Here is a 24847-nt window from a genome sequence, read left to right on the forward strand (position 1 = left end):
AATTATATATAAAACATTTCTTTATTAGTATTAATTATAGGTACACGGAGAGAATTTTTCGTTATTTTTTACTGGAAAATTTAATACAAATTTTATCATGTTGGGTAAAAATAATCAAGCATTTTCATATCTAATTGTAGTAGATATTAATATGTTTTACTATGGTAAATATTAATCAAAGAAACTCATAAAATTCTTTCAATATGATATCTCACGGTTACCATGAATTTCAGGATAAATTCGAAGAGAAAATTCTCTCTGTGTACATGAAAATTTGCTTTTTTTATTAATTTTTACAATATATGAAATAACTTATTACAAATAAAAATAAAAAGCTAAATTTGCAAGATAAGAAAAGAGAAGAAAAAGAATATAGTATTTGTTTTGTGATAAATTTTATTCAGCAAATTTGAGTAACTTATATCTGTGTAAAAGTCTACTTTTTTATATTTATTAATTACGACAATAATTTTTACTCCAAGAAATTTAAAAAATTTCATGACTATGAAGAGATTTAAGAATACAATTACAATTAAATCAATTTTGGAGCATTTTAAATATCAATTATACGATACTGAAATGCAGATGCAACACATGCAATATAAATTAAATTAATACAAGTATGTACATGTCAATTATCTACATATATGTACGAATGAAGATATGCAGATCTTATTACTTGTTCACCGATTACTTTAGACGTGATGTTATTAGATATCCATTAGAATTTAGAATACGATATCTTTACTTCTCTGTCTCTTTGATCGATCTCTGATTACCGGTTACATCTGCATATGGATTAGCTCTCGGACATGTTCAGGATTATTACATATGTACGACATATCGCCGCCTTGATGATCGGTCGGTTATATGAATTCTCAAGGTGAGCCTGAATATCGAAGGTGTGCGTAGGTATCTCCTGTCGTTCTTCTCTCGATCGTTCTTCGAGAGATTCGCACCTCCATATGAGGACAGTCTCGCCTCTGTTTCCATACTCGTTACGCTCGCGATGTAAATATGTAGGAAGGCGCGATAATGGATCGGCCGCAATTTTTAGGCACCAGTCGATCGATCGATGGACCGTGTAATCGGTCATGAAAAAATTCTGTCCGCGAAAGAAGGTCGCGAAAAAGACGTATCATTCATACACAGAAAAATTTCTGTTTTCTTGTTAAAAATGTGTTAAATATTTAACACATTCATGTGTTAATTTAACATATTACTGTTCTGTTAATTGAATTTAAATGTTAAATTATTAAAGAACTGAAAAAATGTAAAAATAATACAATGTGCATTTGTTTTTAATTTTATATAGTGACAAGATTTTTCTGTTAAAATTTACAGAAAAAAATATTGATTTTCTATTTTATAATATAAGTAGGAACGATAAAATCTAAAATTAACATATTTTTTGTTAATTTTTACATTAAAATTATGTTAATTTTACACAAAATTTATTTTAAATTATTTGAAGTTTTGCATTTATTTTGTGTTAAAATATTAACACAATATTTGTGTCTTCATTTAACATATCCATATTATGTTACCGTTTGGGACATGTGATATCTGCTAAATTTAACAGAAATTTTTCAACTGTGTAATATTGTTGATATATATGTGATTACGATATTTTGTGAGAGAAATTGATTGATTGAAAAAAAGTAAAAATTTTTCTCAGCTGAATTTTTTATTGTGCAGTTACCGCAATTATATATAGAATATCTTATATATAGAATATTAAACGTATAGAATACACATTCCATTGTTTATCTCGTTCGTGACGAGAAACTTTGCCAAGTTTATTCCGCGTGTGCGTATAAGATTGTAATGTGTTTATCAAAGCTTTACTAATTTCATTTCGGAATCCATTATATCGATCAATATTTGTTCGATCGAATCTTCCGACATCTTGCGAGGAGCGAGATTTGCCAAATTAAAATCCCGCGCTGTAAAAACATATGTAAAATTACATAAATAATAAGTGTAAAATTGCATGATAAATAATCAAAATATATACATTTTTATTATTATGTTACATATTTTTTTACAATGTAGGTGGGAGAATCGTACACAAAGAGAATTTTCTCTTAGAATTCTATCCTAAAAATCATATAATAATTGTGGGACAATATGGTATTGGAAGAAATTTATAAGAATTTCTCCGATTAAATATTTTACCACAATAAAAAAATTAATATCTATCACAATAAGATATAAAATATATTCGAGTAATTTTACTATGTACATATTAATATTTGTTATTGTGGTGTATATTAATTTTTAAAATTTCTCTAATTAATATGTACCACAAATAAAAAATACTAATATCTAAAAATATTAATAGTAAATTTTACTATGATACTATGATATAATATAATTTAATAAATATTAATATTTTTTATTTTTGATAAATATTAATTAGAGAAATTTTAAAAATTAATATTAACCACAATAAAAAATATTAATATGTACATAATAAAATTTACTATTAATCAAACTATATTTTATATCTTATTGTGGTAGATATTAATATTTTTTATTTGTAAATCTTAGAGAAACTCTTATAAAATTCTTATTAATATCATATTGTCCCATGATTGCCCTGATTTTCAAGGTAAATTCAGGATGTCTAGCGGTCAGGGAAATCTAGGAAACCGGACATTGTCAAGGAATTTTATAAATCTGGAATTGTCAGTGAAAAGTCAGGAAATTTTACTATTTATCTGGATTTTTTCACATTATTCTACATTTGTCTCAATAATTTGAAAATTTTTATTAAATAAATATAAACATTTCTTTGACTCCCAACGCTAATTTTCTGTGTTGTTAAAAATCGATTTATCTACAGCATGTTCGTTAATTTATATTTTCATTGTGGTGTTATTTTATTTCGATGTGTTTGATAGAGACGAAACTAAAAAATCTGATATAATATAAATAAAATAGGTGATTATTTAGATAGTTTATAGTGACATGTCTGTTTCGGTTATCATACATAATGCAGATTGTTTAATTTATTCAAATTTTTGTTTTAACTTCCGAATCTTTTCATTGTTGACAAAAATATCTCAAGGATTTCATGATTTAACATTTAATTGATTTATCATATAGATATATGCAAATTATATATTTGAAAAAAATAATACTAAAAAGTCAGGAAGAAAAAATTAGGTCTTGAAAAATCTGAAAAAATCAGGGAATTTTTTTCATTGAGTCTGCTGGACACCTTAAAATTCTAAAAGAAAATTCCGTGCAAGGGGAGGGTAATTTCACGTAACAGAGATTTCATTAGCCACGGACAGCTGAGTAAAGTGGCAACAACAGCACGTGGTGCCAGTTCAGTTTGGTCCCGCCAGGCATCCTCAGCCGATCGATCATCTTCGCGAGTCATCATCTTTCGCCGATCATCCGCGCACGTGCTCCTGTCACAATCCGTGTTTCTAGTGATTACTTGTAATTAGTCGAATCGCGGAGGTGGTGAAGTCGCTCTTATCAATAATTTCTGTTTGTTTCTCGTTCTTCGCGTGACCTTTTGCCCGTGACGATATTCATTCCACTTAAGATGCACTTACTCTTCATTAATGGCATTATTCCATTTTATTATTTATAGATGTGTCAAGTGTAATGAAAAATTACGACCAACGATATTTTTATTTCCTGAGAAACTTGATTGATTTTGACATTGAGATGTTTTTTTTTATATCTGAAGATATTAAATATTAGAAGATTATTTTTTTTAACGTCTCGTCCGCTCCAGAGAAATCTGTCACTTTGGAGGAAATTGAGAAAGGAACTGTATGTCGTTATAGGATCTTCGAAAATGAAGCTTAACAACTCTCTGGAGTGGGATTAAAGATGTCGAGTCGCGGTCCAGAGCGAGAAGTCGCTAGTTCTGCTCTAATTTGTGTGATTTATTTTTACCTCGCGGCACCTAGCCGAAGTTTAGAGCACAACACAGGCGGATTCAGTTGGCGTGTGATTTACGGAGAATTCGGACGGAATCCGGCGATTAGCGTTATCGATAACGAGCGATAAATATATTTTTCATCGTAATAAGACTTTTTTCCGCCTGTTTACATTGTCATTCATCGTTTCCGCTTCTGTCTCATCGTCAAAGTCTTTCCTCGTTAACAAAATACTTGCAAAAATTCAATTAGAGCTGATAAACATATAAGTATATAATTATTCCATGCAGTTTTAAAAATTGAGGGGAAATTACAAACTCGACAATTTTTTTTTCGTGATTCTGTCTGCTGTCAGCTAATTTAAGACGTGAAAATATCGCGATTATATATACATATATACATATATGTTTATTATGCAATTGTACAGGATTGCCAGAAATTATTACTGCAAGAAACAAACTATATAATATCTGATAATTTTTTTATAATAATGTGGTAATGAAAATTGAGAAATGACGTTCAATTAAAACAAGATATCACATTTAAAAAGAACTTATGTTTGACAACTACATTAATTTTTATAATTTTTTGTAAATAGATCTTTATGAATTGATTGATTTCGGAGTATGGCATACACTAGAATATTTCATTAGCGTTATTGAATTTGTTTGATCGCGTAGAGAAAGTGCCGATTCGTGAAAACGCGTAAAAATGACGGACGTGATGAGGCCTGTCTCGCCGATTTCACCGATTCATTTGGCGACGATTCGACGTCATGCACGGTGGGAACAATACGTTAGTAAGTATTGTTCGAGTATTTTCTCATTAATTAACCTTAATTTCAACGATGTCTTGCAACATCGTGTCTCGATCTTCATTACCGAAATATGTAAACTCATCTTAGCAATATATTACTCATTATTTGTATGAATTATATTTATCTTTTAATTTCACCATTGAATATAAAAATATAATTATTTTTATAATTTATTAAAAACTTTAATTTATATAATTATTAAATTAGAATTAAAAATTATATAATTTAAATTATATAATGCATAAATTATTTTTTACTTTAATAAACACAATGTTTTTCCTGAGAAACAAAACTCTAGAAAAAATCAATTTTTAATTACTTATAAAAAAAAATTAGACGCGATGTCTTTTGAACTCATCGATGTAATTCTTCTTCATCTCGCAAACTCTTCCTAGTTTAGCGTTAATTGCGATGCGACCGAGGTTAGACGAAAACTTGGTGAGTAATTCAGATTGACAGGAATTTATATTGCGGTAATAAGGAGAAACGATGCTGGAATAGTTAACGTCACGACTTCATCCTCCTCTTTGCGGTTTACGCAAGGCACGCGCAAGTTTTACGCGCGATATATCGATGTCGGACTCGCGGTATGAATCAGCCATACAAAATAGACCTCGATAAGCTCAGCCAGGCTCCATGCCAATGTTAAAGCACCATTCAGACGATTACTCAACCTGCGGCCTGAGCAAAAAAGATTGCATTAGCGGCGCAAAAGCGATATACGAATTTGACATATCGATTTTTTTTAATAACGTGAATCTGATTTAAAAAAAACAATTCACGAACGAATTCATTAAATTTGAATGAGGTGCAATTTCGAGATTTTCTCGAAAAATGCTATTTAATAATTAAACTCGTTTCGTGCGAAATATATGATTTAATATACATGGATAGAAATATGTTTTTATGTCAAAGTTCTCTTAAGATATTTTGGTTGCGAGTTGAATGTTTCATGTTAGAGTTAGTTTGCGAAGTACTTCATCATTCAGCCTTCTCCTGCCATCTAGAATGTGTTTAAATCAACTGAATATACTGTAAGATTGTTTGCTATCCTAGATTACAAAAGTGGTCAAAGAGCACTTTAAACGATTAGTTTATTCAGCCACTCTATATGAAAGGTGTCTTTTGTTCTATATATTTTTTTTGAAATTATAGCAAGTCAATTTTGAACCAACATGCAGTTTTAATTATTAATATTAAAAATAAGAATAATTACACAGCGAGAATTTTCTCTTAAAAATCCTGAAAATTATGGTAATCATTATTGTAGGACAATATGGTATCGAAAGAATTTTATAAGAGTTTCTTTGATTAAAATATTTACCACAATAAAAAAATTTTAATATCTATCACAATAAGATTTAAAATATATTCGATTCATTTTATTATGTACATATATATTTTATTGTGGTAGTTATTAATATTTTTTATAGTGGTAAATATTAATCAGAGAAACTCTTATTAAAATTCTTCATTACCATATTATTTCACGATTACTATGATTTTTCAAGGTAAATTATAATAGAAAATTCTCTCCATGTAAGAATAATTGAGAAATAATAATAAAATCTTCTTTAAATTAATTAAAAAATTGAAGATTTGTAAATTCCACCACAGAATAAATGAAAGAACATTTGAATTAAATTAGTTTCTAGATAATTGAAACTAATTTTGTTGAATTTTGTTTGCAACTCTTTTATTTTCTGATTATTAACTTACGGTAAATTATGTGCTTGAGATGTGAAATTGAAATAATCCTTGCGTTTTCAAATTTTTTTAATAACGACAAAAATATTAATTATATTTCAGTAGTATATTTCATATATAATTATAATATCAAATATTATTGGATGTCCTTCTTAAGATTCTTCAGTCAATTTTGAAGTCAATTTTTCTTTAGCAAAAAATTAAAGAAAGATACTACAATCTGTCAATTATTTAATACATTAAAATTGAATTATTAAATTTTTTAAAAATTACACTCAAAATTATATTAAAAATATGTTTAAAGCACACTCCATCTCTCTGAAATCAATCGAAGAATATAATTTTATTTGTTTATAATAATAATATAAATATATATATGATATTTAAAATCGGCCAATAGATCGAAGAATATAATTTTATTTGTTTATAATAATAATATAAATATTGAGAGCCGATAAAAATATATTTCTTATCTAATTTTATTTGTTTAATTCATGAAAAGCCTTTAAGTAAGGGCTTTTCATAAATTAAATATTTAATATTTTTACAGCAAACTCTATATATCTGAAATTAATCAAAGAATATAATTTTACTTGTTTAATTCATGAAAAGCCTTTACTTAAAGGCTTTCTCGTGAAGAATATAATTTTATTTATTTAATTCACGAAAAGCCCTTACTTAAGGTAGCTGGAATTCGCTTAAAAAATATTTTTAATATCATTATGAGTGTAATTTTTCCAAAATTTAATTTCAAATTTAATTCAATTTTAACGTATTATACAATTAACAGGTTCTAGTATTTTTTTTTTTTTCACTTTACTCGTGCTTCTCAAGGTTTTCCGAAAGAAAACTCGACTCCAAATTGCTCTTTTGGGATACTCTGTACATATCCTCTTTCCTAGACCGCCAAAGTTTCCTCGAAGCCACTTAGGGTCGACGCAATCTCAACTTCCTCGTAATGAATCGTGAAAGCAGTCACCTAGGCTCATGTTCGTTTCTTCTGAATCCCGCAAGCTTCCGTCGTCGAACACGAGAATGTGCCCCACTATCGTCACTTGCGCCTTATATGCTCGCCTTGCGTTCATTCCTTCTCCTCTCCAGAAGGAGAAGGAGACTGTTTCGCTTCCTCCAGCTCGCGGTATCGCTTTCCCGCGAACTTCAATGACAATCAGTGCCGTTCCGTCGACGCTGACGCGTCGTCGCTCCACGTGTCATCGGAGTAAATAATCGGAGCAAAGTCATTCAGGATAATCAGTGCTAGAGGAAACAAAGTGCAAATTGTTCGAGGTGAACGAAATTACACGCGCGAACGATGTAGTTCGTCTCTCGATTCGAAATGTTCGATTTTTCACTTTAATTTAATTTTATTTTTTATTAGAATTTGATAGCGACGTGTTTCGTGACACAGATGACGAAGAGACGATAATAACCTCGGGAAACACATGAGTATACATACATAATTGGCGCGACTGGCTGCATTCGAGGAGAGATAAATTTGCAGAGAGATTGAGTGCTTGATAAACTTTGCGTTTCTTATCGGCGCCAGTCTTTATTAACGCGATGTCGCGGTTTGCTGTGAATTCATTTGTCGTTCTTTTTTTTCTCAAGTAGAAATACAAGTAGAAATTAATTTTAAATCGTTTGACAGAACTGACACTTGAAAAATTATTTTTTATTAATATAATAATAATAATAATATTTTTTTTATACAGTTACACCAATTTTGTATATACGTTCGAGGCGAAATTACGGAGAGGAGAGAAAAAAAGAGGCAGAAATCGAGAAAATCCTCCGCTCTCGTCGGCGGGTTTCTTCTGTCGCGTTGTGGACTTTCTCCGCATTTTTGCTGACCGAAACTCGCCGAACTCGGTCTGAAACTCGCGCGCTCGCCTCTCTCGCGGAGTTCAACGTTCCTGAAATAGTGGGTGTGTCGTGTGCGCCTTTTCGAATCTCTCGCGATGGAGACTACGCGATGCGTTTACGTGTCCGAGGACGAGAATCTGTACCAGGTGTACAATCGCGACAAGGCAACCAGTAACCTCGTTACTCTCGGTGATTACACATTTCTTTGCTTATTTCAATTTTATTCGACGAACTAAACTGCGCCGAGAGAATTTTTTCTCTTTGAATTTACCCTGAAAATCATGGTAATCGTGGGACAGTATTGGAAGAATTTTAAGAATTTTTATTTACCATAATAAAACGTAAAATATATTCGATTAATTTTGTTATATGTATACATATTTTATTGCGGTAGGTATTAATATTTTTAATTGTGTAAATATTAATGAGAGAAACTCTTATAAAATTCTTTCATGATTTTCAGTGTAAATTCTAAGAGAAACTTCTCTCCATGTGATCGAAACTGCAAACAGATTAATTAGGAAAGTGTAGATATACTTATTACTATTTCTTTTAAAGTTTTTCTCTGGAATTTTTAAAATTTTTCTATAAATGGGAGAAAGAGGGAAAAATATTTGGATAAAAAAATTTTTTCAATTGCATATTCAAAATCAGTTGTAATTGAAATAAAAAAAAATAATACGAATCTGCAATGAAAAGATTCGCATTTTGTTTTTCAATCTATGCGTTGTAATTGACTTGTCGTGTTTGCACGACAATAAAAACTCGCTTTGTTATGCCAGTCTTCTGGCTGGCAGCAGTAAATATTTGCTTCCAACTCTTCTTATTCTAATCTATTCTTTTCCCTTTTATTCTCTTCTCCATATTTGTTACCAGGTGTAACAGTTATAAATAAAATATATAATTTTTTTTCATAAAAATGTGCATATATCTATAAGGTTTTGCATATAGATATATGCACATTTGCATTTAGCGTTTTTATCTCCTGGATTTGTCATTCCTTTTTTTTTACGCGTGACATATATTTATATTTGCATTTGACTTTCTTAATATTGCGCATTTAATCTCGCGACTAAATGGAGAGAGATTCCCCTCAACATTTCGAATGAAATAAATAAATGTGCCGTGACAATCAAGGCAAGTCAAGGACGCAACGGCGAAGTTACGGGTATGCGTCATCGTTAAACAATGTCGTGACATTTTCTTTTTTACATGCGCCAGCTCGAAATTAGATAAGTGAGTTCTCGATTGGACCAATAACCGACATATCGAGCTTCACTTTTGCGGAACTTGCAAATACTTCAAAAATTATTACATTTTTTATGTCACTCACAATATATTTAAGTATTAATTAAGTACGCAATATATTATATATAAAATATTAATTAAATACTCAATATATTTAAATAAAATAAAAATAATTAAAAAAATTAACATAAATTAATTTATGTTAATTTTTTAAATTATTTTTATTTATATTTATATTTATATTATTTATATTATTTATATTTATATTATTTTATTATTTTTATTTATATTTATATTTTTATTTTTATTTATATTTATATTTATTTTTATTTTCATAATTATGAAATATCTTGTAAACTGTCTTGATTTTTAATTCTTTTATTCCGTTAAAAAAATGGAATAGGTGTTAAGATATCATAAAAAAGTGTATGCTATAAGAAATGTTTTTCTTTTGTATTATGTTTTCTTGTTGGAACTATTGGTGAAAATATTGTTAGATCATATAAATTGAGTCCTCTAATCTGTATATATTATAAATTCAAGTTCGCGAAATAATGAATGGAGATAATAAGATATATTTTTTTCTACATATATTTATCTTTTGTGTACGATAGCGCGGAGGTGGAAATCAGGCGAATATTTCTGTCTGTTTATTTCCGTTATAGATAGATAAAAAGAAACATGATACAGAATGCTTCTGAAATGGAGATAGCTCGATAAATTTAGGGATGAGATAGTGTGTTTCAGCCGCGATTTTTTTTTTAGGAAAATGCGATTTCACGAAAAATTGAATTTCTCATAATTTTTACAATATTTTTATTTGGACTTAGCAACAATTTTTTTCAGAAAAAAATTTTTCGCAAAAATCGAATTCCTCATAATTTTTAAAATATATTTAATTGGACTCAGCCACAATTTTTTTCAGGAAAATTGCGATTTCGCGAAAAATCGAATTCCTCGTAATTTTTACAATATATTTAACAGGACTCAGTCACAATTTTTTTCAGGAAAATTGCGATTTCGCGAAAAATCACATTTCTCATAATTTTTAAAATATATTTAATAGGACTCAGCCACAATTTTTTTCAGGAAAATTGCGATTTCGCGAAAAATCGAATTGCTCATAATTTTTAAAATATATTTAATTGGACTCAGCCACAATTTTTTTTCAGGAAAAATGCGATTTTTGCGAAAAATCGAATTTCTCATAATTTTTACAATATATTTAATTGGACTCAGCCACAATTTTTTTCAGGAAAATTGCGATTTTGCGAAAAATCGCATCCCTCATAATTTTTACAATATATTTAATTGTACTCAGTCACAATTTTTTTTCAGGAAAATTGCGATTTTCGCAAAAAATCGAATTCCTCGTAATTTTTACAATATATTAAATTGGACTCAGCTACATTTTTTTCGGGAAAATTGTGATTTTCGCGAAAAATCGAATTCCTCGTAATTTTTACAATATATTTAATTGGACTCAGCTACAATTTTTTTTCGGGAAAATTGCGATTTTCGCGAAAAATCGAATTTTTCGTAATTTTGATAATATATAAATTGGACTTAAAATCTGCTTTCAGATGCGCTGCTGGCGGACCTGCAGAACACCGTGACGTCGGAGGGAAATCACGGCAATGCGACTCCCGGTTACGGATCGCTCAATGGTGCCCGCACCCACGCGACCACCGTCTACAGGTCTTATGACAATCGGACCTCGCCGCTGCCGCCGCAATCGGTATGTCCATCTCTTTCTCTCTCATCTTAATTGGAGCACTAATAGATTCTGAGTAGAAGAGACCGCGCCTATTCGTTCCATATACGACGAATTTAAATGCAACCGAGAATTATATACATACCTACCTCGCGATTTTGTCGCTACAATTAGTACGTCGATCTGTATATAACTTTTCATTTTAATTAGGGATTGATGAAGCCGCTCCTTTTTTAGCGCGTTCGACAAGTATATAATCGGCGAAATTTGTAATATTTAAATGATTGATTTTATATTTTTATATATTATAATTAATTTAAATATTATGATAATTACATTTAAATGTTATGATAATATTTTAATGATTGATTATACATATTTAAATATTTTAATAATTGCCTATATTAAATATTTAAATTTGCTATTTGATTATATCTGAATGATTAAATTATTACTTCATGTCTAGCCTGTCTTAATTTAATTAGAATATTCAGTATACATAGAGAGAATTTTTTCTTAGAATTTATCCTGAAAATCATGGTAATCGTGGGACAATATGAAAAAATTTTATTAGAGGTTTTCTAATTAATATTTATCATAAATGAAATATATTAATATCCACAATAAGATATAAAATATGTTCGACTCATTTTACTAATATGTAAATGTACAGTACGTATTAATATTTTTTATTGTGGTAAATATTAATCAAAGAAACTCTAAAATTCTTTCAATATTATGATTTTTAGGGTAAATTCTAAGAGAAAGTTCTCTCCGTGTATCTCGCAATTTTAAATCGCTGCAATTAATACATAATTCTCTTAATTTTAATTAGAGATGAAGGCTCTCCTTTTTTCGCGCATTTGAAAAGTTATAATCGGCGAAATTTTAAATATTTAAATGATTCATTATATTCAAATATTATGATAACATAATTATATTTAAATGTTATAATAATATTTAAATAAGTCACTATATTTAAATATTTAAATTTGCTATTTGATTATATCTTGAAGATTAAATTCTTACTTTGTGTCTTAATTTAATTAGTTACAATTTTTTTCCAGGAAAATTGCGATTTTCGCAAAAAAAATTGCATCCCTCATAATTTTTAAAATATATTTAATATAGGACTCAGCCATTTCCTGAAAAAAAATTGTGGCTGAGTTTAATTAAATATATTTTAAAAATTATGATGGATGCGATTTTTCGCGAAATCGCAATTTTCCTGAAAAAAATATTTAGTATAGAAGTCTATAGAATTTTAAACATCGCAATTAAATAAAATTCGCGAGATCCATTTGCGGAGGATAAACAAAATTGCGAACACGTGGGACATGTCTCGATGATTTATCGACGAAGTCGAAGAATTCAGCGAGCTTGCTGAAGACGTTACTATAAAGTCGTGGACGTAGTTTACCAGATGGAGCCAAATGCTGGTAGCTCGATAGCAATCGCTGAATTTTCAAACTGTCGCGCTAAATTATGTAGAATTTTACAAAATAGAAACTACGAAACTCGACATGAAGAGTTTAACATATTTTTCAATCCTTTCGATTGAATATATTATATATTATATAAAATAAAAGGAATTCGCGTATATTTTTGCTATAAAAAGAAGATGATCTATTTATTGTGATATATAAACAATACATAATTACTGACAAAGAATCCCATTTTTTTAAAAAAAAGTACTAAAGTATGAAACATGTTTATTATGCTATATATTATCCTTTTTAATAATATATTCGTAATTTTCTCCAATATGTATTTGATTTTGTGTGTAGCAGTCTCTCCCCTCGTTACACAAAATTAACTTTTTGGCAATAACGTCGTTTCCAGTCTACGAAAACGTCTCGAAATAGAGCAATTCGTCGTCATGGTCGCGAAAGCGTGACATAGGGGGAATCCGCAAATAAACCTCTTCGCTGACGGTTAATAACTGTCGATACCGATGCCTTGGCTAGACAAACGTGATCTCTTTTTGACATTTCTCGCTCACATGTTTGTTTTCATTTTCAGGGTCTGAACATCAGTTAATAAGAACGTTCATGGTCAAAGATATTTTTCCTTGAAATTTTTTAATTCTTACAATTTTTAATCCTAAAAAATATGTATATTATTATCTAAAGAAATATCTACCTAAATTTTTTGTTTTTGTTATCATACTGAATTGAAATATAGAAGAAGCAAATATATTTTAAATACAGATTTACAACTTTTTATTTGAAATTTATGCGACAAATACTTGTGTTGCTTTAATTTATATTTTATTTATTTTATTTATATTTAATTTATATTTTATTTTATTTATATTTATTTATATTATATTTAATATAGACGCGAATAATTTATTTTTAATTAAATTTAAATTTTAAAATTCTTAAAATTTTTAATCCTAAAAAATATATTTATCTAAAGAAATATTTATATAATTTTTTTATTTTTGTTATCATACACATTCTGTTAAAAATCATATTACTTAAATCTAGAAGAAACAAATATATATTTTTAAAATATATTTTTAAAATTAAATAGATGAGATTTCCAACTTTTTATTTTAAATTTATACGACAAATATTTGTGTTGCTTTAATTTATATTGTTTTGGAAACTCGTTCATATATATATCGTGACTTTACGGAACTAAATAATAATTTAATAGACGCGAATGGTTCGAAATATCTTTGGAACATAAATTAACCACGCTCTTAAATTTGTTTACACGCATAGTTATCTGTTACAACCGTGAAAATAGAATGTTACGGAACAGATCGAACGAATAATCTGCTTCCGTTGTAAAAACTAAGTCTCGCGACGATTTGTAGTTTTCCTGCGACAAACTCGATGTTTTTCGCGTTAATTATCGATTGTTTTGAAAAAATTTTCCAGAATCATAAAACACGATTGGAAATAACTGTGACGCAATAGTGCTAAAATTAGAATCAATATCGTGTCTAAAATTGACGCTCGAGAGAAGCATCACTACGAGGCGCATGTAACATCGAACAGTTTGTGGCAGATAGAATATTAGTCGGAAGAGAGGCTCGAATTACTCTCGTATTTTTCATTTTTTACTCTGGATAAAGAAACAGCGCGAAAACGTGCGCAACACATTGACTATTCCATTTTTTCATATCTTAGCGCGTGCATATCAAATTGACATTTTTATTATCCTAAGTATATAGTGATAAAAATAGTCAAATAAAATATATATTTTATTCACGATTATAATATTTTTATTTGATATTTTATAATATTAAATAATATTAATTTAATATTTTTTTATTTCTAGTAATTTTGCTTACATTATAATAAATTAATTTATTATCTATTTAATTATGATTTATTTATATTAATATTATTATTATTTAATTATATAATATTTGATTTTATATTTTATTCGATAGTATACATTTGTTACAAATTTAACAGCTAATTAATCAGTGATTATTGTGTGATAAATCAATGTGTCAAGAACTACGTATACAAAAATTAGAACCAACCCTTTGTAATGATATTAGTCAATAGAAAAAATAGATCATACAATATACGAATAACTTAGAGAAATTAGGTCTTAATTAATTAATTGAAAACAATTTACAAAATGAGGAATTAAATTTTTATGTCATACGCGTTCAAATAATTTTTTCTGATTTAGAATCACACGTGCTGTTTAAATAGAATTCTTAATCTGTCGAATTAAATAAATATCGATTATTTTAAAAGTCGTTTACTAAAAAAAATTTATGCACGCAAGGTTACAAGTAAAAAATTAAAATCCGCTTTGTGTAGCGATAAAAGTTTGTCGCATAAATTTACAATAAAAAGTAATGAATCTGTATTTAATTGAAAAATAGATTTGCTTCTAAAAAATATATTTCAGTAATATATATACATATATATTTTTTTTTAAACAGGATGTGTGTTACAAAAAAACGAAAGATTTAGATACCTCTTTATAGAAATATACCTATTTTTAGCATTAAAAATTCCAAGAATTTTAAAATTTAAATATAATCATATTCATATCTGAAAGGAATATTTTCCACACTAAAACTTTACAATAAAAAGTAATGAATCTGTATTTAATTTAAAAAATATATTTTAGTAATATACATATATATATTTTTTTTTCAAATAGGATGTGTGTTACAAAAAAGACGAAAGATTTAAATACCTCTTTATAGAAATATACATATTTTTAGCATTAAAAATTTCAAGAATTTTAAAATTTAAATAATCATATTTATGTCTGAAAGGAATATTTTCCACTAAAACTTTACAATAAAAAGTAATGAATCTGTATTTAATTTAAAAAATATATTTCAGTAATATACATACATATATATATATTTTTTTTTCAAATAGGATGTGTGTTACAAAAAAACGAAAGATTTAGATACCTCTTTATAGAAATATACATATTTTTAGCATTAAAAATTTTAAGAATTTTAAAATTTAAATAATCATATTCATGTCTGAAAGGAATATTTTCCACGAGTCGTATAAAAGAGAATAGTGCAGGGAAAAATGTTGCGTTTCCACGACCGCGTATATATATCGAGTTTTCCACGACGGGACACCTGTTACGTTCCCTGCCGATTCTATCGATCCTCCCTCGGCCTAGGACAGCTCCGGTCTCTATTATTCATTCTCGTCGACTAGAGTTACACTCTGGCCGCAAAATACGCGGTCGAGCCAACTGCACCATTCGCCATCGCGCCAATCACGTCAAATCGTAATTTTTTTTAAAGCGCCTTCGTTCACCTTCAGTCCGATAATATCGTCGAGTTGCAACATTATGTATTTATACATTCAAAAATGCACGCGGATAAAATCTTTTTAATAGCTGTATTCCTGTAAGACATGTAAACATATTTTCGCTGCGAGCGTTTCGTGTCCTTCTGAAAGTGGAATTCTAAGAGGCGAGTCGATTTCAATGTATTTTGTATCGAAAATCGCGCGGATGATACAAGTATTCACATTCAATCGTGTTATAATTTTTTTAGTATCTCTTATCTTCAATTAAAAAAAAAATAAATAAAATTATCTTATTATTTTCAGTCGAAAAATAGGTGAAAAATTAAATTTTTTGGTGATGTTTGAATGAGAGAAAAATTACGAATATATATTAAAATATATGTTTGAATTTATGAATAATCTATATCTACAAAACAAACAAGTTTTAATGCGAAAAAATATATAATGAACTAAATGGGAACTAAAATGATTATTAAAAATAATATATTTGATGAAAACGATATATTCGTTTTCTTTTGATATCTAGTTCGAATAGTGTCATTTACCTGGAACAAAGGAGAACGTTCTATGTCAGGTGAATGAACTTCTTAAGTCTAACAATAAGTAAAGTCCAGATAGTCATGCTATCGAATATCAAATACGACAGTTGTTTCTATATTTATTTGCATTATTCAGATAATGATCAAAAGTATTCAGACTATAAAAATAATTCTCAAACGATCAAGTTTTATAAACGTAATTAAATTCACAAAAAAAATGAAGACTCCCTTTTTATTAAGAAGTTAATTTTTATTTGTATTTATATAATTTATATTTAAACATACTGCATGTTTTTCGAACAAATTTTATTATTATAACAATTTATATTTATTATAATATTAATATCCATTTTCTGATACGTTTATCATATTGTGTCAAATTCAATTTTGAGAAACTATCGATTGTTCACGAATCGACGAGCTTCGAAATTTAAGATTGAAATTGACAATAGCTACGTTTCTTAAACCGCACCTGTATATATCGTTTTTGTTATTCTTCTCGGAACGTGCCGTTGTGACATTGATCTGTCGTCACGTTTCTGCTGCAGTCGTCATTCTCGGATACGGATCGAGAACGTGCGAAGCGATCTAGATTCGCGACTAAGTCCGAGACCTATTTTCTCGAACACCAACTAGGCGAAAATGAAGTTAACGAGCTCGTTTCGTGATAAAAATATCTTATATACTTATTTAAGTACATAGTATTTAAACGTACAAAATTTACTTTAAACAAACAATTATTTTAAATAATAGCACAAAAAATTATTGAATTTTTATTCTTCGACATTTTATTTGAAGTACATAATTGATAATTGAATCTCTCTTAAATTCTATCGATTTTTGATTATAATTCTTCACACGTGTAAATGAATTTATAATTTGAATTTATAGAAATTCATATTTGAATTTTAGCGACAACTTGTATCGCGCTTAAAGTCAATTGTAAATTTTGTTATTTTGACGTTGTCTCTTTGATGTTGTTTAAAATGGCTGTCACAATTTTAAGTAACATCTTATACGAGAGTACGAGACACGGGTTATGAGACACACGTCGACAAGAGCGATAATGTTTCTCACCGGATCACCGCCAAGAATGCAAAATCTCTGTCGAAGGTCAGATGTTAAAAGCTTTTCCTTTCCTTTGATGCGCGAATTTAGCCCGTGTAAACGGTTGCGCGTGTATGATTCCAGACGTTCGCATTGCAGTTGCAAATGTGCAGCCCGTTGCGTAAATTCGGTGAAATGCTGAAACAACGCGAGCACACACTGTAAAAAAATATGTCATATATTACACAAAAATATGTAAAATTATATAAATAATATAGGTGTAAAATTACACGATAAATAATGGAAATGTATATTTTTTTATTATTTATCATGTAATTTTACATTTATTATTTATGCAATTTTATACATTTTTTAAAATATAATTTTACATATTTTTTTACAATCCATGCTGTAAACAAATGTAAAGTATTGCATAAAAATATGTAAAATTACATAAATAATAAGTGTAAAAATATACGATATAAAATGTATACATTTTTGTTATATATCGCGCTATTTTACACTTAATATTTATGTAATTTTACATATTATTATGTAATACTTACATTTTTTTTTTACAGTACACGTTGGCACGACGGATTGAACTCTTCATATACTGGACATATAACGTGTCCTGGATACACAGTGTCCTAAATATCTTATTATATCTCATCTTACTTCGGGAAAGATTTTACGAACAATTTAATATTGTTGCGATAATAATGAATATTCATTATTTAATACGATAATTTTTTTGAAACTGCCTTGACAGGAGACACTAACGTAAAATATAATATTTATTATAATATATTATATAAGTGAAATAAATATACATAATTTCTTAATTTTATTTTATTTACACGCATAGAAAAAAGATTATATGTAAATAAAAAATAAATCATTAATTATTAAAAAGTGAATTTGTTCACTAACTTATGAAAATAATTTTTTTTATTATATTCGAAGAGAGATTATTTAAAACAAAAATTTTAAAACAAAAGAACTTTCGTGTTTTTCTGAAATAATCTATTTTTGTTTGAAAATATAATTATTGCGTGACATGAAATAAAAATACTTAAATATGAAAAATAAAGATAATTTTTTCGCACATAAAATTTAATTCTTTTACATGCATATGGTGAAATTGTCACACAATTTTTCTAGAACTACTTTGAACATTCTTTGTAATATTACACTTATCTGATTTTGTCCTTTTATATTATAAAATTATTTCACAAAAATTAACAGTGTTTCTCGAAAAAATTCTAGCTTTTACAATATTATTAAATAATGAAGTCGAGATTTCCTAAATAGCTTTAAATTATTTTATATACATATAATACTTCTACCAATTAAAAAAGATTGAATATTGAAGACTGATAAATTGTAGAAAGAGCGAAGCATATAATAGTTCTTCATTAAAAATTTTCATTAAGAATACATCGACTGCAATATTTGTTTCACCGAATATTTGACAATTGTCAAATTAATCTGCTAAAAGCCATTTAATTATGACAGTTGCAAGGAAATCGCGTAAAAAATACGGATACTTCTTTACATTAATAGTGATGTCGTCGTCGAAACTTTCCGCACCGATATGTCTTGATGATATGTTTCTGCTAGTTCTCCACAGATATTTTTAGGCTGACAACTCAGCGTAACCCAATTTCCATCCAGCAGAATGCGCCGTAATACTGCTTTATTGCAAAAAAATAGTATCGCGTAGCAATCTGGCCTCTCTTGTGTTTTTTTTTCAAAAATTCCACTAGCAACTTGTCTGTTATATTTTTTGGTTTTATATTTGCAAAATTATCATTTTGAATGTATCAACATTGCAGTTTTTAAAAGTATGCTAAAAATATAAATACATACTTACAAAGATGCATAAATGTATAATGTGTAACTTTAAATATATATATATATATATATATATATTATTATATATTAATTAAATATATATGTATATTATAATATTAATATATATTATATATTATAATAATATTAATAGACATATATTATATATATATATATATATATATAAAATATACATATATATTATAAAACTGCATTAAAAAATCTATAATGTGTAACTTTAAATATATATATATATATATATATAAAGTTACAGTTTATAGAGTTTTTAATGCAGTTTTATAAGTATATGTATTTATATTTTTAGTATATTTGTAAAAACTGTTGATGAAAAGAATATTTTAATTTATATATATATATATATGTGTATATAAATTAAAATAGTCTTCTTATTCTATGTATATATAAATTAATATATATAAAATAACATCTATTAGCGTTCTCCAATTAAAATTGCGAAAAGAATAGCGACAGTGGTGCATTGTTTTCATATGACATTATTTGAAACGGATCAATTGCGTTACACCTTTCGTTTCACATCCTCTTCAAAGTCGTAAAATCTCTAATTTATGATTATGGTTCCTTCTCACATTTGGCCATCAATTAGCGTGACGTCAAGTATTAAATTTAATTTTGGTAAACAAGTTAAAACGACCTCGTGCGTGTCACCGATTTCGTAATTGCAGTAGCTTTGCTTCAGTTGTCAAAATGTTGTATCTCTTCAAATTGTGACTTTAATTCGAATAGATAAACATTAGGCATATATATATATATACATATATATTAAAACTAATTATACATATAATATATATAATTTTTTATTTATATATATATATATATATATATATATAATTTTTATAAATTAGCTTTTATTTTATTTTTATAAATTATACAATTATTACAAATTTGTCAAAAATTGTCCAACAATAAGTGCAATAAATAATCCAATTGTCGATGTCTATCAATTTTATCGATCTGCAGAGATAAACGATATATTTATTGTGTGGTATACTATTTATTATTGATTATATTTATCGAGGTTTAAACAGAAAAGCCGAAATGATTGCGATCTTTTTTTGGAACATTTTAAAAAGCGATCTAAGATTGACTATATCGAAACCGAAAAGACCACATCATCCTCCTCGAATGACGACGTTCCATATGCATAATGATTCTAGTGACATCATGTTTCTAAATAATAATGCAATTCACGCAAACTTGGCAGACCGTCGCTTTTTGTCGATTAACAAGCCAAGTGCATCTGGCGGAACATAAAAAATCATGCAGCTGCGTCGACATTTTCGTTCAATTCATTCATCCTCAGAATTAAAAGTGCTATTAATTTTTCTAACTGCTTTCGGCATTTTACTATCAAAATAATATAACTTATGTTATATTATTTTATAGCCAGATCAAATATTAAAGAAGCATCTGCTATTAAACTTGATACATCGAACATCATGAAAAAACAGAATTATAAATAAAATAATTAAATTATAAATAAAATAATTTAATAAATAAAATATAAGAGTTTTAACAAGGCTCTGTAATATAAATATAAATTTAACGTATAAGACGGGCAACAAGAGCCAAATCGCGGATGACAATGCGTTATCCTAACGAAACTAAATAATTTTTCGTTAGAATTAAAATACCGGTGCACAAGGCACCAAATTTTTACTTGGACACGGCCAAGATTTTAAATATGAAATAATCTCATATTTTGAGATTTAATTTCAATACCCCTTTAACCCCCCTACGGAAAATAAATAAATGAATGCAAGAGAAAAATATAGATCCGAAAATCCCGATTCAGCGATTTTCGGATCTATATTTTTCTCTTGCATTCATTTATTTATTTTCCGTAGGGGGGTTAAAGGGGTATTGAAATTAAATCTCAAAATATGAGATTATTTCATATTTAAAATCTTGGCCGTGTCCAAGTAAAAATTTGGTGCCTTGTGCACCGGTATTTTAATTCTAACGAAAAATTATTTAGTTTCGTTAGGATAACGCATTGTCATCATAATAAAATTCAAATTTTACATACGTGATGAAAAATAATGAAGACATAGATAAGAATGTTGAATAGATGAGATAAAAAAATGATTAATAATGATTGCATTAAAATTCATTCGACGCAAAAAATTGACAGAGAAACCGATGCCTTTGACGATGAGTATATCTATTTCATGAAGAAGTTTTTGAAGCTGTTTTATCGCAATTTTGCCCGCATGTTGTAGCCGACTTACCAGAACCGCGAGGCGATAGAGGAAACCATCGGTAAAACCGGAAGTGCGTCTTACACCCAGTCGGGCGCCGGAAGCAAGATGCCCTCCCTCAATAACAATCTTTCCGAGTTGGATACTCTCCTGCAAGACCTGAGCAATGCGCGCTATAATGCCCACTTTCAGGAAAGAGGTTGGCTTCTTATCTAAATTCTTAAATTTTCCAAAATTTTATCAATAAATCCTTCACCAATTTTTCAAAGACGCGAAAGATATTCTTTACGATATGATATATATTTCGATAAATTTTTCATTTAATCTATCTGATGAAAAATATCGAATGTAATAGATAAAATATTCGCTGAGCAACAATTCACGATAATATCATCTATAAGAGAGTAACAATAATAGTATATTGTGTATCAAGTGCGGAAAGTTGACAATTGGTCACGAGCCGAAGGCGAGTGCGACCACCCCACACGAGTGAACAATTGTCAATCCGCACGTGATACACATACTATTTTGTATTACAAGTGCAGGCAAAGTGGCTTTGTGCGCGTTTTCTGTGCGCCATCTTGCGGCGTGGGAAATCGGCCGCTTTCCGCACAGAAAACACGCACACAAAGTGCCACTTTGCCTGCACGTGTAATACAAATATATTTTGAGACACTTTAATTTTTTTTAATATATAGAATTAATTTAAAATGTCACCGAACAATTTTCGGGATGATTTCTGGCAGGAGCAAATTTTGTATCCAACAAATGGCTTGATGATTATAGACAGTCGCGTGTCCACAACGGGGGTGAACGGGGGCACCAGCCCCCATCTCCGTTCCCCGAGTAGTATGTCGGCCTCTCGACCCACCGTCGACTCGTTGCTAGAAGAATTAAGCACCGCAGTGCCTAATGGGTGAGCTTTCTCATTGTGTGTGCAAATTAATCCTACACAGAGAGAATTTTCTCTTAGAATTTACCCTGAAAATCGTGGTAATCGTAAAGGACAATACATTGGAAGAATTTTATGTTTCTTTAATTAAAAAATATTTATCACAAATGAAAAACATCTACCACAATAAGATATAAGATGTTTGATTAATTTTACTATGTATGTATGTATAGATATTAATTTACTTAATATTAATTTATATTAATATCTTTTATTGTGGTCAATATTCATTTTTAACATTAATTTTAATATTTACTACAAATAAAAAATCTTAATATTTACCACAATAAGATATAAAATATTTGATTAATTTTACTATGAACATAGTAAATTTTATTAAATATTAATTAGAGAAATGTTAAAAATTACTATTGACTACAATGAAAAATATTAATATGTACATAATAAAATTTGCTATACATATTATTATTTATTGTAATAAATATTATTCAAAGAAGCTCTTAAAATTTCCACGATTTTCAGGATAATTTCTAAGAGAAAATTCTCTCTGCAAAAACAGCGTAAGCAGCCTGCTTTTAAAAACGAAAAATTCTCGAATAATTTCATGCGGGATTGTCGGCTAATTTCTCATATCATAAAAAAATCGTAGAATTTGATACCGGATTATCTCGGTAATAACTCGCGTTCGGTGTAAAACTGTTGTCCCTCGAGCAGAGACTACCCCGCTGACGGAAAGGTGAGGGTCACCATACAGGAGACGTCCACGGAGATACAGCCGGTCTATGACGGCTATCCCTCAAGTCAGCATGGCTCGCTGAGTCGAACCGAGGTTCAGAGGAGTTTTCCTAATGGTCATACCGCGAGTAATGCTACCAAGGAGCTGGATGATCTAATGGCTTCGCTTTCCGAATTCAAGGTACATAACTTAACCATATAATGCTATACAGAATGATCTTTTCGGAGCGGTAGCAAATTAATGAATAATTATTGAATATTTAAAATATATGATTGAAGTATTAATGAGAGAAATATTTTGAGAAATTATATATCATAATATTTTTTAAAAATGCCGTTCCTAAAAGGTTGAATAACTCTTTCGGTATTGTCAAAAAACTTCAAAGAGTTTGTTATTAGAAGAAAAATTGAATGAAGTATTTTTTTTAGCTTAATCCAGTACCGAAAAAGTTAGTGCACATCTCATCTTTCGTTGCTTCTCGTCTGCATTGTGTATATAACCGGTTAACTGAAAGTAACATTCAATCAATTTGCAAACATTTCAGAAGATTGATCTATCTCGTGTAATATTTGAATAAATCTAAGTTAAATTTAAATCAAAGAAGATTAAAATAATTCAAATCCATTTTTAAATTAAAGAAGATTAAATTGATTTAAAATTCAATTTTTTAAGAAATTAATAAAATTTCATCAAACTTTTGACAGGACGATGGTTAGATGGCTACAAATATTTTTTTGTCTGAAAAGTTCACTTTTCGCATTTTAAAAATCTTTTCTCAAGATTTAAGAAACGTTTTACAAACAATGTTTCGATTGTCCCTCTAGAGTCCTGCGGGACAAACCGTCCCCATCCTGTATAGGGATCTACATATAGTTATCAACGAAACAGATACAGACCGATCCCTGACTCTGTCACCGCTTTGATTTACCACGGAATCGGAAAACACCGGGACGTTAAATCCACTCCTGCCCATTCTTGGCTCCCCACGTTACGAAAATAACCAACCTCACCACCGTCGCGCTGATCTCGCCCCTTCCTTGTCTTGTTCTCCGCGTCACCGATTTTCCACAGCCGCGGGAGAAGGGAGAACTGCGAAGAGACGAAGTCTACAAAGAGGTGGGGTGTCCACGACGACGTCCACTCGCCGAAACACCCGGAGCTTTCGGCCAGTCTGCAAGCTCGCCCGCGGCGATCGACATCTCCTTCGCTTCTTATCTACCATCACCATCCGTGGGTCTTCGTTCCATTTCATTCAACATCTCGCGAACTCGTACCTTGACACCCTGCCCGACTTGACACTTCTGTCCCTTTACCTTTCGCGACGTTCAACCTTGAACCATCTTTTCGCGCCCTGACACACCTGTCTTGTCTACACGAGCAGATACAGACGCACGTGACACGAACTGACAGAATTACGCGGGAAACTGTCATTGTTGTTCAGAATGTAATCCGGCTTTCCGAGAAATTGGTCTTGAAAACTGAGAAAATTTTCCTCCGATAA

General features: G+C 29.1%; 1 protein-coding gene across 6 annotated transcripts in view; it reads left to right on the top strand.

Annotated features, from left to right (window-relative positions):
* The window catches only part of Pax (paxillin), a 39201-nt gene that overhangs the window by 8741 nt on the left and 5613 nt on the right, over positions 1-24847 (top strand). For 3 of the 6 annotated variants that reach the window (XM_029316065.2, XM_029316043.2, XM_029316073.2), the window contains exons 3-6: positions 11124-11278; positions 21719-21896; positions 22484-22613; positions 23325-23526. In XM_029316065.2, coding sequence (XP_029171898.1) covers positions 11124-11278; positions 21719-21896; positions 22484-22613; positions 23325-23526 — 665 coding nt within the window. Of the gene's footprint in view, positions 1-3996; positions 4050-4585; positions 4705-7697; positions 7717-8230; positions 8482-11123; positions 11279-21718; positions 21897-22483; positions 22614-23324; positions 23527-24847 lie in introns of those variants that run through there. The other 3 variants (XM_029316058.2, XM_085487864.1, XM_029316051.2) reach the window with 3 other exon arrangements.

This window comes from Nylanderia fulva, unplaced genomic scaffold, assembly GCF_048542155.1.
Source record: "Nylanderia fulva isolate GAGA-0341 unplaced genomic scaffold, ASM4854215v1 Scaffold6, whole genome shotgun sequence".
Classification (NCBI taxonomy): domain Eukaryota; kingdom Metazoa; phylum Arthropoda; class Insecta; order Hymenoptera; family Formicidae; genus Nylanderia; species Nylanderia fulva.